This window comes from Panthera onca, chromosome B2, assembly GCF_046562875.1.
Source record: "Panthera onca isolate mPanOnc1 chromosome B2, mPanOnc1 haplotype 2, whole genome shotgun sequence".
NCBI lineage: Eukaryota > Metazoa > Chordata > Mammalia > Carnivora > Felidae > Panthera > Panthera onca.
Window position 1 is genome coordinate 133,949,007 of NC_138343.1, and position 12,738 is coordinate 133,961,744.

General features: G+C 37.8%; 1 protein-coding gene and 1 pseudogene across 4 annotated transcripts in view; one reads left to right on the forward strand and one right to left on the reverse strand.

Annotated features, from left to right (window-relative positions):
* The window catches only part of TAB2 (TGF-beta activated kinase 1 (MAP3K7) binding protein 2), a 90,790-nt gene that overhangs the window by 31,607 nt on the left and 46,445 nt on the right, over positions 1–12,738 (forward strand). For 2 of the 4 annotated variants that reach the window (XM_060616867.3, XM_060616868.3), the window contains one exon: positions 11,907–12,097. The exons of 1 other annotated variant lie outside the window; for it this stretch is intronic. In XM_060616867.3, the coding sequence (XP_060472850.1) occupies positions 11,996–12,097 (102 nt within the window). In that variant the 5' untranslated portion in view covers positions 11,907–11,995. Of the gene's footprint in view, positions 1–9,846; positions 9,996–11,906; positions 12,098–12,738 lie in introns of all 4 variants that reach the window. One more of the 4 variants, XM_060616869.3, reaches the window with a different exon arrangement.
* LOC132667742 (large ribosomal subunit protein eL30 pseudogene) lies at positions 7,275–7,758 on the reverse strand (annotated as a pseudogene).

Here is a 12,738-nt window from a genome sequence, read left to right on the forward strand (position 1 = left end):
CTCAGCTGTAATTCTTCTAATTTATCGTGTTCTTTCGTGGCCTTTCCCTCAACACAAACAGTTGTCAGGGATATCCTTCCTGCGAGACCTTTATTATTCCTCTGTAATTCCTAAGCTCAAGCACGACATTCTTTGTGACATTTTTCCTGCCTTTCTTCAGTTCCTCAGTTTTAGGCACTTCTTCCCTTGACCTTCACTGCAGCTTGTACACCTGTAAATGGCACAGAGTACTTGTTGCTGTGTGCTGGGGCATAGTGGTAGGTCTTGTGGCAGGGCCTGGAGCTTCAGAGATAAATGACCTGAACGGAGAAAGTGAGAGGCATGTTTTTGCTGACTTGTGGGAGGCAGCATGCATGACGCAGAGAGCAATGAAAATCTTCTGTGACGTGCCCCTCCTTACCCCACTTCTTCAGCCTCGTCTTTTGTCACGCTGTCTCCTTGTGAGTCTCACCCCCCGCAGGTCAGCATTAGCCAGCTCCTTACGGTTTCCTGAACTTGCCATGCTGCTTCACCCCGTTAGGTCTTTCCCTAGGCAACTACCTATGCCTGAGTTACTCTTTCCCTCTCACCTGTCCAAGAGAACACATTTTATCTTCCAAGACCCAGCGTAGGTGTCCCCTTGTTTAATGAATCCTTTCCTTAAATCCTCCCCTTCTCCTAGAATTGGCTGGTCCCTCCTTCATTTCTGCTGTTTACTGCATATTATATCTGTATCCATTATTACATTTATTTGTCGAATGTTTGTTTCCCCTACTAAAATGTAAATTAAAAAAAAATTTTTAATGTTTATTTATTTTTGAGAGAGGGAGATTGACAGAGTACGAGCAGGGGAGGGGCAGAAAAGGGGGGACAGAGGGTCTGAAGCAGGCTCCAGGCTCTGAGCTGTCAGCACAGAGCCTGATGCAGGGTTCAAACGCACGGACCATGAGATCATGATCTGAGCCAAAGTCAGAGGCTTAACCAACTGAGCCATCTAGGCACCCCTAAAATGTAAATTTCTTGAACATAAGCAACTGTGCTTTTATTAATTTTAATACTTTCAGCACCCATTATGGTGTAGAGTAAGTAGCAGGCACTCAATAAAGTTTGAGATACATACATATATATATATATATATATATATATATATATATATATATATATATATGAAAAACTACATATGAAAAATGTACATATGAAAAAATATAAAAATGATAAATTAGAAAATGGGTTATGTCATAAATAAAAATGTTAAGTAGAAGATCACTTTAATATATTTTTACAGTTCAGATTTCCTACTTAGTTAGGAAAGACTTTGCTGCAGATTTATGAATAGGTATTTGTAGGATGTGATTTCTGTTTCTTTATTTGATTATGTTATACAACTAAAAATATTAAATTGAATATTCTCTAAGGGTGTCTAATTTAGAGATTTGTGAAATAGATTTGTATATAATAAATTTGCTGATAAAAGTTTCTGTATAGTTCTGAGATTATTCTTGACCATCTAATAAAAAATCCATTCACCATAACTATAACAAGACAAATAGCCAACTATATACAACAGTTTCACAGTGTTAGATTGAAACACTGGCACATACTAAACAAAATTACAGCATGGTGTTGTATTTTAGAAACGATTCATTTAATACTGCCTTTCCAATTTTAACTTTGCTCTTTTGAATTCTCTGTGATTTCCTTTTAAGGTTCTGAATAATCTAGTAATGAAATATTTTATTTAAATGTTGGTCTTTACATATAGATTTGTATATATTTTCTCCATTAGCAGGCTTAGCAGTCTCTATTAACCACGGTTGTATTACCAATCAAGTGTATGTGTATAATTTTCAAATTGCCAATTTAACTTTTCGTTAGATAGTAAAACATTTTAGTAGTTATTACGAAAGCACTAATGGGGAGCCTGGGTGGCTCAGTCGGTTCAGCCCCCTGCCTTCAGCTCAGGTCATGATCTCACAGTTGGTGGGTTCGAGCCCCATGTCAGGCTCTGTGCTGACAGCTCAGAGCCTGGAGCCTGCTTCAGATTATGTCTCCCTCTCTCTCTGTCCCTCCCCTGCTCATTCTCTCTCTCCTTCTCTCTCTCTACCCCCAAAATTAAATAAACATGCAAAAAATTAAAATTGAAGAAAAGACTAATTGTCCATTTACACTGTGTCTAACTCATGAACATAATCGACCTGTGCCCTGTGCTATAACACACACACATGCATACATCTACCAGGCAGCCAGAAGTCCACTTTGGGGAGAAGTCAGCTGAGGGCCATGACATTAGAAGGAAGATGGGCAAAATTATATGAGATGAACAAAAAGAAAGCGTGGGGCCAAGTAAGTGATTAGAACTGCACAGGGATCAGTTGATAAAACTTCTCATAACTTTCTCTTAATCTGCATATAAAGATGCCATTTTAGATTAATATTTTAACCAGATTATTATAATTTTCACATGCCACTGAGTTCATTGGTTCGTTCTAAATGTTGATGGTTGATACAAGATGCAAACTGGTACTTCCAAGTGCTTTCATTTTCTTTTATCCTCTCTTTTTCCCTTTTACCCATAATAGGAGCTTCTTGTCATATCATTTATTTATATCATGTTTTCTTTCCAAGATATTTATGCACAGGATGGATTATCCAAAAATTACAGGGAAAAGGGAGCACTGAAAAATAACTTTGTCTCCATCTTAAAGCCCTAATGTATTGGAAAAAAATAGTGAGATATGAATTGGAAAATACACACAAGGTAGTTAGTTATATAATATGTTTTGATGAATTATAACCATTCTGTCTTAGATTTATTGCACTTTTCTTGATCCTTAGAAAATGGTAGCACTCACCACAAAACCACAGTACATAAATTGCCAAGTGTGGCTGACTTGCACATTCCTTTAGAAGAACTTAAAACTGGTAAGACTTTTATCCATAAGGAATGGCCAACATTCATGGACTTGAGGCAATGTAGTAAATGAAAAAGTCAGGAAGTTTTCTTGCTTAGAGAAGGAAGTATAGATCATTATGTACTTCAGCCATTAGTGTTAACTTTTTCTTTTACAAAGTAAATTATTGCAGCGTTATGAAGTTGAGAAATCCATTTTCTGCTACCAGTCCCTTGCTCCTTTCAAGCTTTTAAATAACATAAAAGCTGAACATGATAGCTAACTTTATGTAGCATTTAGATGACTGATTTGGTATGTTTACTGTTACTTTTGCAAATAACTAGCTATCTATGTAAAGTGTTTCAGTATTACAATTCTTTCATGCTAAAATTTATGCTAAAGAGGGATTATGATTCTTATTTTTAGTCTTAAACAGTGATAGTATTTGAATTTTAGATTTTGATTACATGGCTACAATTCTTGCATTTTTTAACTCTTAGGAAAATAACTTGATATTATAGATTGGTGGAGGGTGGGGGGGGGGGGAGGGGGAAGGAGTTTGCTTTGCCTTAGTAAAGTTGTCATATCATGCTCCAAGAAATATAACTCCAATAATTTGCTGTTAAAATTTTTTTGAAAGTTTTTATGTTTAATTAATGACATTTGTAAATTCTTTTGAGGTTAATCAAATGTGAAGTGCATCAACTGTTACCTAACTGGCATTTGAGATACTTAGATAATGCATGAGTAAAGTAAAAGGTATTTAGAATAGTGTGTGTATGATTAGGCATGGAATAGATTTATTTTTAAGGTTTAATTCTGAAATCTTATTGGGGCTAAAGATTTCAAAATTTGCTTTAACTTTAATTTTAAAAATTGTAGCACCATCCAGCTATTCTAACTGTATATCAATGCTTCGTTCTATGATACTCTTTAAGAATAACTCACTGCACAGTCTGGTAATGTCAGCCAATCCACAGAAAAGACACAAATTATAATCAGTTATAAGAAACTATTAACATCATTTTGACAACCAAATAGATAAGTTAAAACATTCTGCCTTCCCAGTAGTCATCCTGGGGAAGTTACTGTTCACAGTTGTTAAGGTCAGGGGGGCTTTGCAGTTCAGACAGTTCTGTTAAAATTTAACATCTGTGTTTCTAAAAATCACCATGCTATGCAAATCATGAAAAAGAAAAGCCACAGGGTTTATGGAAAAAGTGGAGTTCCAGATACAACACTCAAAAACTTTATCAGAGAACATTTTAAAAAAGATAGGATCCTTAAAAAAATGACAGTATAGTTTTACCCATGTTAAATGACTAAGAAATGTGTACTCCTATAACGTACAAACAAATATGGTACTTTGAAAAAGATCTGCAGTTGGCTTATGGAAGTGAGCATAGATGTGGCAATTTGTTATCCTGAAGTGGTCAAAGAAGGGTTTTCTGAAATCAGAAGGAAAGTTGTAACACAAGATATGGCTAGGTGGGGCCGCATGCTGATACGGCCAGCTGAGGCGGCTGGCGGATGTTTGAGGTGTGTTACATTTTGTGTATTCACATGCAGCTTGTTTCATTTGAGCGTGGTTTTCCGCATCCAACTAGTATTTCTAGCTGGTAACTAACGCTCAAATTGTTCCCTATTATTTCAATTGCATTGGAACAAATTTGCAGTTTCAAAATAAGTACTAAGCAGCACCGACTTAAAGCTGAGGGTAAGGGAAACGCTTGTTTGGATAGATAGAGACCACTTTTTATACTAGTCTTCAAAATCCAAGCATTTTCTGGCACGCTGGCTCAGTCCGTAGAGCCTGCAACTCTTGATCTTGGGTCGTGAGTTCAAGCCCCACGTTGGGCATGGAGCCTACTTAATAAATAAAATTATTTAAAAAAATAAATCTAGGCATTTTCTGATATGTAGAGATTTATTGCAGCAAATATTTACTGAGCATCTACTACTTAGCACACACTTTCTAAGTATTTAGGACACAACAGTGAACAAGGTAGTCTTTCCACTTTGAGAATAACAGTACTTTTGTAAAGAATTTTGTTGTCAAGGGTCAGTTTTAAGAAGTAAAATTACACAGGTGAAAGGAGAAGTCTAGCAAGGAGTCTATTGGACAACAGGCTTTTCTCTAACCTCTGAAATTGTATACTTTCGCCAGATAATTTCATGGGGTCCTCTCCCACTCAAGATTACATTGTTTACAGAAAAAGTTATCATCTCTTAAGGTTATTAACCAGAACTAAATTTTAGGATGGTATATATGTTAGAATGGGAAGACCTCCTTACCTTCTTGTCTTATAAGCTAAAAGAGAATCCTAATGCAATTGAGAAGTAAATTTTAGTTTTATGTATTTCATTCCATTTCTGGTACTCAACATGAACTATAATTAAATGTGTTTCAGTAAAATTCAACCATGCAAGAATAGGGCAAAGATAAATGATAGTTTACATAATAATATTAAAACTTTAGTGTTCTTATATCTCAAGGCCTTTCTCATCTCCTGTAACTACCCCCCACCCCAAACTCCTTCTTCCTAATCCTACTGTCCCTCCTTTCTTCTAGCCAGACAGATGACTGACTGTCTCCAGAATCTGCCTCAGATTTGGTTGTTTTGCTTCATACTTTTTTAACCTTCTTTTTTAAAAATGTTAATTCCAGTTTCGTTGACATGCAGGTACATTAGTTTCAGGTGTACAATATAGTGGCTCAGCAGTTCTGCGCGTTACTTAGGCCTCCTCACAATAAGCGTATTTCACTCATCCCTCCGCCCACCTTCCCTCCGGCAACCATCAGTTTGGTCTCTATAATTAAGAGTCTGGTTTTTGGTTTCTTTCTTTTTTCTTTGCCCGTTTTGTTTCTTAATTGAAACATATGAGTGAAATCATTTGGTGTTTGTCTTTCCCTAACTGACTTATTTCACTTAGTATTGTCCCTCTAGACCATCCATGTTGTTGCAAATGGCAAGATTTCATTCCTTTTTATGTTCTTAAACTTCGAAAGTAGCCATGATTCTATGGCCTCCCAGTCTCTCCCTCAGCCCAGAGAGCCCTTTAAACACATACAGCACAGTTAATACCACTTAGGTAGCACTCGTGTACAGCCTAGACCCATATAGCCTTACTCCCTCTGTGATACATCTATTTTGATGTTTTAAAGGTGCCCCAGACTCAGCATGTTCAAAACCAAACCCGTAATCTACCCCTTTGTTTTCTTGGGCCTGTTCTATCATTTGTAGATGGGACCACCATCCAGTTGAGCAGATCAGAAAGCAGTGTGGACACCTACTTCTTCACCCCAATATTTAATCCATCAACAAGTTCTATTCATTTTTCCTTCCTAAATATCCTTTCAGTTTTTCCTTTTACTCGGCCTCCATTGCTGTTTCTGTAGTTACAAGCTATTAACATTTGCCAGCTAGACTACAACAGTAGTTTTCAAACTGAGTTTCTCATATATTTTGCCCTTTTCTCCATTCTGTAGCTATTCTTCATACATACATGATTTTTTCATCATGTCCCCTTCCCTGCCTCTGAGCTTAAATCTTCAGTGACTTCCCATTACTCAGAAGATAAAACTCCCAAATTTTAATGACCTGCAAGACACATCATGACTTGGAGCCTACCTTCTTCTTGCTCTCTGCTCTCTACAACTTTTCCTTATGCACAGTGCTCCTTCCTGATCCTTTTTTGAATGTGAAAGAGACGAAACCAATGTGATAGCAACAGGCTAGGCTGAGGTGGCAGCAGGAAGCAGACAGAAGGTAAAATAGTGCACAAGTTCGAATAGCTACCTAAATTACAAACTGTGTTGATGTGCCTCTAATCCAAGAATTTCTGTGACCTGGAGAGCAAGGGCATTGACTAGTACTTGTATCTGCACGTTCTAGGCACTCCTTAAGTGTGTGGGTCGTGGCTAATTAGACTAAATGATTGTCTGGTTTTCAATATTCCGTGTATCCAGTTGCCTCATAAATACCCATAGTTAGCTGCGTTATAGTTCATACAGAATCTAACATTGGTTTGTTTCAATAATGTGCTTAGTTGTAAAATTTATTTACTCACCACCAAAGGCTACGTTAAAAATAGTTATCTTGCTTTGTTCTTAAGGTTTACTTTTGCTGGATATAGAAAGTGGGTTGACGTTTTTTCTTTCAACACTTCAATTATGTCATTTGACTATTTTCTGGCGTCCACAGTTTCTGATGACAAGTCAGCATTATTAGAATTGTTCCCCTTTGTGTCATTTCTTTCGCTGCTTTCAACATTTTCTTTGTCTTTGATTTTTAGCAGTTTGACACTTATACCTGTGCGTGGTCTTCCTTGGCTTTTCCTGTTTAAGCTTTGAGCCTAACCTGTTTAGGCTTTGATATTCTTAAGTAAGATCTTTTTTGCTGCTGCTGCTGCTGCTGCTGCTGCTGCTGCTGCTGTTGTTGTTGTTGTTGTTTAAAACAAGCTCTGGCCAGTTTTATTAAAGACAACTTCTGCATACTTTTCACCAGTCTGTTCTAACAGGCTTCTAGTGATATCAGAATCACCTGGGTCAGGGCATCCTGTGCAGAATTTTCCACATGCTGTGCCCAATTCAGTAGTATTGCCACTGCAGAGACGGACACGAGTTTTGGCCAATGTGACATAGTACTGTTTCAGATTTCTTCAAGGCTGGGCAGCTGTTGGCCAATTGGCTAGTTTTGCCTTGCCTTGTCTGGTCATTTTTAGAGTCTTCTCCAACCCCAGCAAGGACTTCCCACTTTTCATGAGGAGTTGGAGCCTAGAGTTGATGGACTCCGGCCATCATCTTCTGGATGGTGTTGCAGCCACCATCTTCTGCCTGCTGTGTGGGATGACCCCTGACCAATAGCAGCCACACATGTCTGAGAAGGTGACCAAAGTCTTAACTAACTTGGGGAAATCTTTAGCCACTACTCTTCAAATAGTTTTTTCTACCCCATTCTCTCTCCTTTATCCTTCTGGATCTCCAGTTACAAGTACCTTAGACTTTTTGATATTTACCCTTAGGTTCTCTTCCTACCCTCACCTACCTGACCCCACCCCACCCTCAGTCATTTTTTTATTCTCCATCCCTTGGGTGTGAATAATTTCTATTGCTTTGTCTTCGAGTTTACCGACTATTCTGTCGTTTCCAATATATGGGGAATCCACCCAGTGAATTTATCTCGGACATTTATTTTTCACTTTTTGAAGTTATGTTTGGTTCTCTTTTTTAAAAGAATATAGTTTCTGGCTTTTTGGTTTTTTGGGGTTTCAGGGGAGTGGTTTTTTGCTGAAATCCAAGCATGTGTGTCCTTACATCTTTAAGCATAGTTAAAATAGCTGCTTTAAAATCCTTATGTGCTAATTCTAGCACCTGGGTCATCTTGGGCTTGGTCTCCCTTGGTTGCCCTTTCTCTTGAGTATGGGTCAGTTTTTCCTGTTTCTTATGAATGGCATGTAGAGACTCTGGATTCTATTGTGTGCCTTCAGTAGTGAGTATTGATGTTTGGTTGGTTTCCTTCCTTGCTTGCTTGCTTTAGGAGGCAGTTAACTTGGCTGAACTCCCAGCTTCAAACTCTGAAATCTCAGTTATTTTAGCTTTGGCTGGGCTGCTTGGAATCTCACATGTGTGTAGTTTGGGGATCAGAGATGTGTGCAGAATTTATACATAGGATTTGGTGCTTCTCTCCTTGCTGTGATTTACTTACTAGGTTTTCAGCTGTTGTGTGTATGCCAGAGTCTACCCTTTGGTTCATTAAGCTGGTACGGCTGTAGGTTTTCTGTCTAGGTTTTAGCCACCCGAACCAGCCGAGGCCTGCTCTCTGGCTAAACGCCACTAAAGAAAATGGAAAATCACCCCATGCTGTTAACCTTCTAAGTACTGACTCCTTCTCCTCCCCACCATCTCTATTACTGGTTATGCCTTCTGCTTTCATGTAGTTGTTTTTATACTCTGTCTAGTGTTTATAGTGTTTATGAGAGAAATGATCTAGTAGGAGCCATTCAGCCATTACAGGAAATTAAATCCCTGAAATACAGTTGTACATATGAAAAATTTTGCTGTTTGTGTACTTGATGGTCTTTATTAGAAAAGCAAGTGTGATAAGATTTTTTCAAAGAATTTGGGAACTTTATGTTTTAATAATGGGATAAGTTGAAATTTATTTTCATGATTCATCCTCTTCTAATAAAGGTGGTCCTGAATTAGACTGAAAATTCATTTATTTGCCTCTCCCTCAAATTGTGCAAAAATTTCCAAATCTAGATCATTTGAAAAGTGTTTTAGAAGCAAAGTAATGTGAAGAAACCATACAGTAAAACTTTCATTTCATGCAGCAAATGTTGCATGTTTGACCTAGGTCCTGAGGTGGGTATAGCAGTGAATTTCAAAGTTCTTGATCCTGTGGAGTTACCATTTTGCAGATAGATGGAAAATAAATAAATAAATACATATCAGGTATTGACACGCTATGAAGAAAAGTAGGGTGTGAGGATGTGAGGAGGAGACTTGTGGCTTTATTCTTGAGAGATTGGGCAAGGAAGCTACTGTCTCTGAGGAAGTGACATTCCAGCAGAGATGTTAATGAATTAAGAAAGGGGGCCATGCAAGTATCTGAGGGTAAAATGTTCCAGGCAGAAGGAGCAGTGGTGCAAAAACCATAAGGGAGGAAAGAGTGGCTTTTTTGAGAACTAACCAGAACCGAGGGGGCTAGAATGGTAGAAGGTGAAGTCTGAGGGGTGGTAGTTAGCCACAGGCCTCGTGTTGTAGGACTGAGCAGGGGATTTTGCTCTGGTTTTCTTTTCATAAAGATCCCTCGATAGAATGAGGGGCAGAGGGGGAACAGAAAATGAAGGCAAGGGACGAAACAGTAAGAGACCTTTGCAGTGGCAGTCTGTGTGAATTACAGTGGTGGCTTGGACAAGAGCAGTAACAGAGGTGGGAGAAAGTGGTCAGATTCAGAATATTATTTTACAGATCCAGCCAACAAGACTTGATGATGGATTAGATCTGGGATCTGAAAGAAGGATCAACTGGATGAATGATGGCACCATTTACTGAGATGAAAAAGACTGCGAAAGGATTGGCTTGAAAGGGGGGAAATTAAGAGTTTCCTTTTGGACATAGTAAGTTTGAAGTGAGTTTTAGATGTCCAGAAGGAGATGTCAGGCAGGTAATTGGCTAGATTAGTGTGGAACTCAAGGGAGAGCGCTCCCTTGACATTGGAGATACAAATGCCTCTGTTTAAAGCGGTAAATTTGGATGAAATTACACTGCGGAGGAGTGTAGGTTTAGTTGAAAAGAAACCCTAGATCGAACTCCATTGTCCACCAACATCTAGATGTGCAGGAAAGGAAGAGGATCTGACAAAACTGAGAAGGAGCTGCCAGCAGGTAGGAGAAAAACCAGAAGAATAGAAACCTCAGAAGCCAAGTGAGGAACTTGTTCAAAGGAGGAGATTGGTTGACTGGGTCCTCAGCTGTGGTTAGCTGAGGACTGGGGACTGCTTAAGAGGTCTGACAGCCTGAAGGCCTGCGGCAGCTTTGAGAAGTATAGTTTCAGTGGAGAAAAACTGCGAAAGCCTGATTGTGTAGGCTAAAAGAGATTAGGAGGGAGAAAGGGAAGACACTTAGGTACAAACAACCCTTCCTTTCCAGGAGTTTTAGCCCAGAAGAGGGAAGGGGCAGAGAAATGAGCTGATGGCTGGAGTGAAGTCAAGGGAGGCTAGCTCAAGTTGAGCAGTGTTGTAGCTCATTTATCACCCCTTAAGCTATTTTAAAATACCATTTAGTAATTTTCAGTACTCCTCTTTTCTCCTATAACCCATTGTAATTTTTACCTGTGTGACATAACTAAGCTGAAATCACAGAGACGAAACAATTAAGGAATTTAATTAAATGATAATAAAAAGCTAAAAGGCTTTACTATGCATGATGTCTATATATTCTGTGGAAGACTCAGAAGTTCTACCATAACTAAATTTAATAAAAAATATTTTAATATCTACTGTTATGCTGAACAGTGCTTACACGGTGCTAGCTACATGAAGGGAACAAAAGAGACCTAATTCCTATATTGATGGAGTTTATAGGTTTGTATTTTTTAAGCTTATGTTAGTTAGCAAGGTTAAATGAGAAATACAACAGATAAGAAACCCGTTTCAAAGAGATTGTCTTATTGTTAAATTTATCATAAAATGACATGATCACACAAATAGCATTATATCTAAATATTTTCGTGTTATTTAGGTTTAATATACTTACGTACTATTTATATGCCAAAAGGGCTTTCAGAATTAGACATGGTTTCCATTAGGAATAAAAAAACAAGGTAGGTAGTTCTCAACTTTGGCCACACCTTAGAATTACTTGGGGAAGTGTTAGAAGTCCATATGCCCAGGCCACTCCCCAACCAATTAAATCCAGACCTTTGGGGGTGAGCCTCAAGTAATAGTATATTTCAAAATACTGATTTTATTAAAACAGAGGGAGTAAAATGCCACTGATCCCCTGAGAATGAATTCATTACACATTTAAGGATTAAGTATATCTGGAAATTAAGAAAATGTATTGGGTTATATAGCTCATTATTAGACAAAGCATGCAAAGTCATTTTTAAAGTTTGGTTTAGAACCAAACTTTATCAGGTTCCAAACTTTAAAAATTTTGAGTAAATAAGATAACTCACCTCAGATTCTCTTCTAATTATTAAGAAAAATGTCAGTAATGTTACTCATTTTCCCCGTTTAGAAGAATGAGGGAAGACATCCTTGACAGTAATTTCTTAAATGCCTTTTGGCACAGCCATTATAAGGCATACGAATAGGGATTAAACAATCTAAAAGTTTGACATCAGGAGTTATAAATTGAAAAGATAGTATAACTACATGGAAAACATTGTAGGACTAAATACTATTTTGATAACTTATATTAAATGTTAGGAACTAAAGCACGTGCCCTGTGTATTGAAATTTTAAATCCACAACAATATTCATTCTCTAATCAGTTCTCATTAAAATTTTTTTCTTTCTTTCACAGAAAATGCTTGGACAGAAGAGATGAGTACTATTTCCACTAAGGCCTAGAATTGCCTACTGTACAAATAGTCCTGATCAGGCAATATACGAATGGCCCAAGGAAGCCACCAAATTGATTTTCAGGTTTTACATGACCTGCGACAAAAATTCCCTGAAGTACCTGAAGTTGTTGTATCCAGGTGCATGTTACAGGTCAGTGTGCAATGATTTCTGCATTCATTCATACAAACCTGGGTTGTTGTTTTTTTTAATTAGAAGAAAACTCTTATCTTCCTGTTGGCACTCGTGTGCTCTGATGAAAAGAAATGAACTTTGGTGTCTGATAGCCGTGTGGCCTTTAACAAGGTGTTTAGGCTCTTTGGAATACAGGTAGTACCTACCTTGTGAAGTAGATGTGAGGACGAAATGAGAGCCCAGTATAAAGCCCTGATACGTGGTCCATACTTACTCTGAGCTCGCTTCACTTTTCCCCTGCACTTTTTAAAAATTCCAGATCTTCATATGAGAGTCAGGAAATCATTAAATAAGGAGTCAGGAAACTTGGGTTCTGATCCTAAATGAGCCCCCCAAGCGTATTTGGCAAGTAATATGCCTTCTTTATACTTTAGTTTGCTTGTCTGTAAAATGAAGGAATTTGACTTCAACAATGCCTCAGGTTCCAATTTTAAAGACAAAAGTTTGTTTTTAATATTTTTTAATTTAATCTGTAGGTTTTCCAGTTGTCACTAACCATCTAATAAATGTTTGCATTTTTCTTGCGTGTACAATCTTAGAAATCCATAATTCTAAATATTTGGTGATAGGTGTGCCTTCTCATTTGATTAAACTGGAAA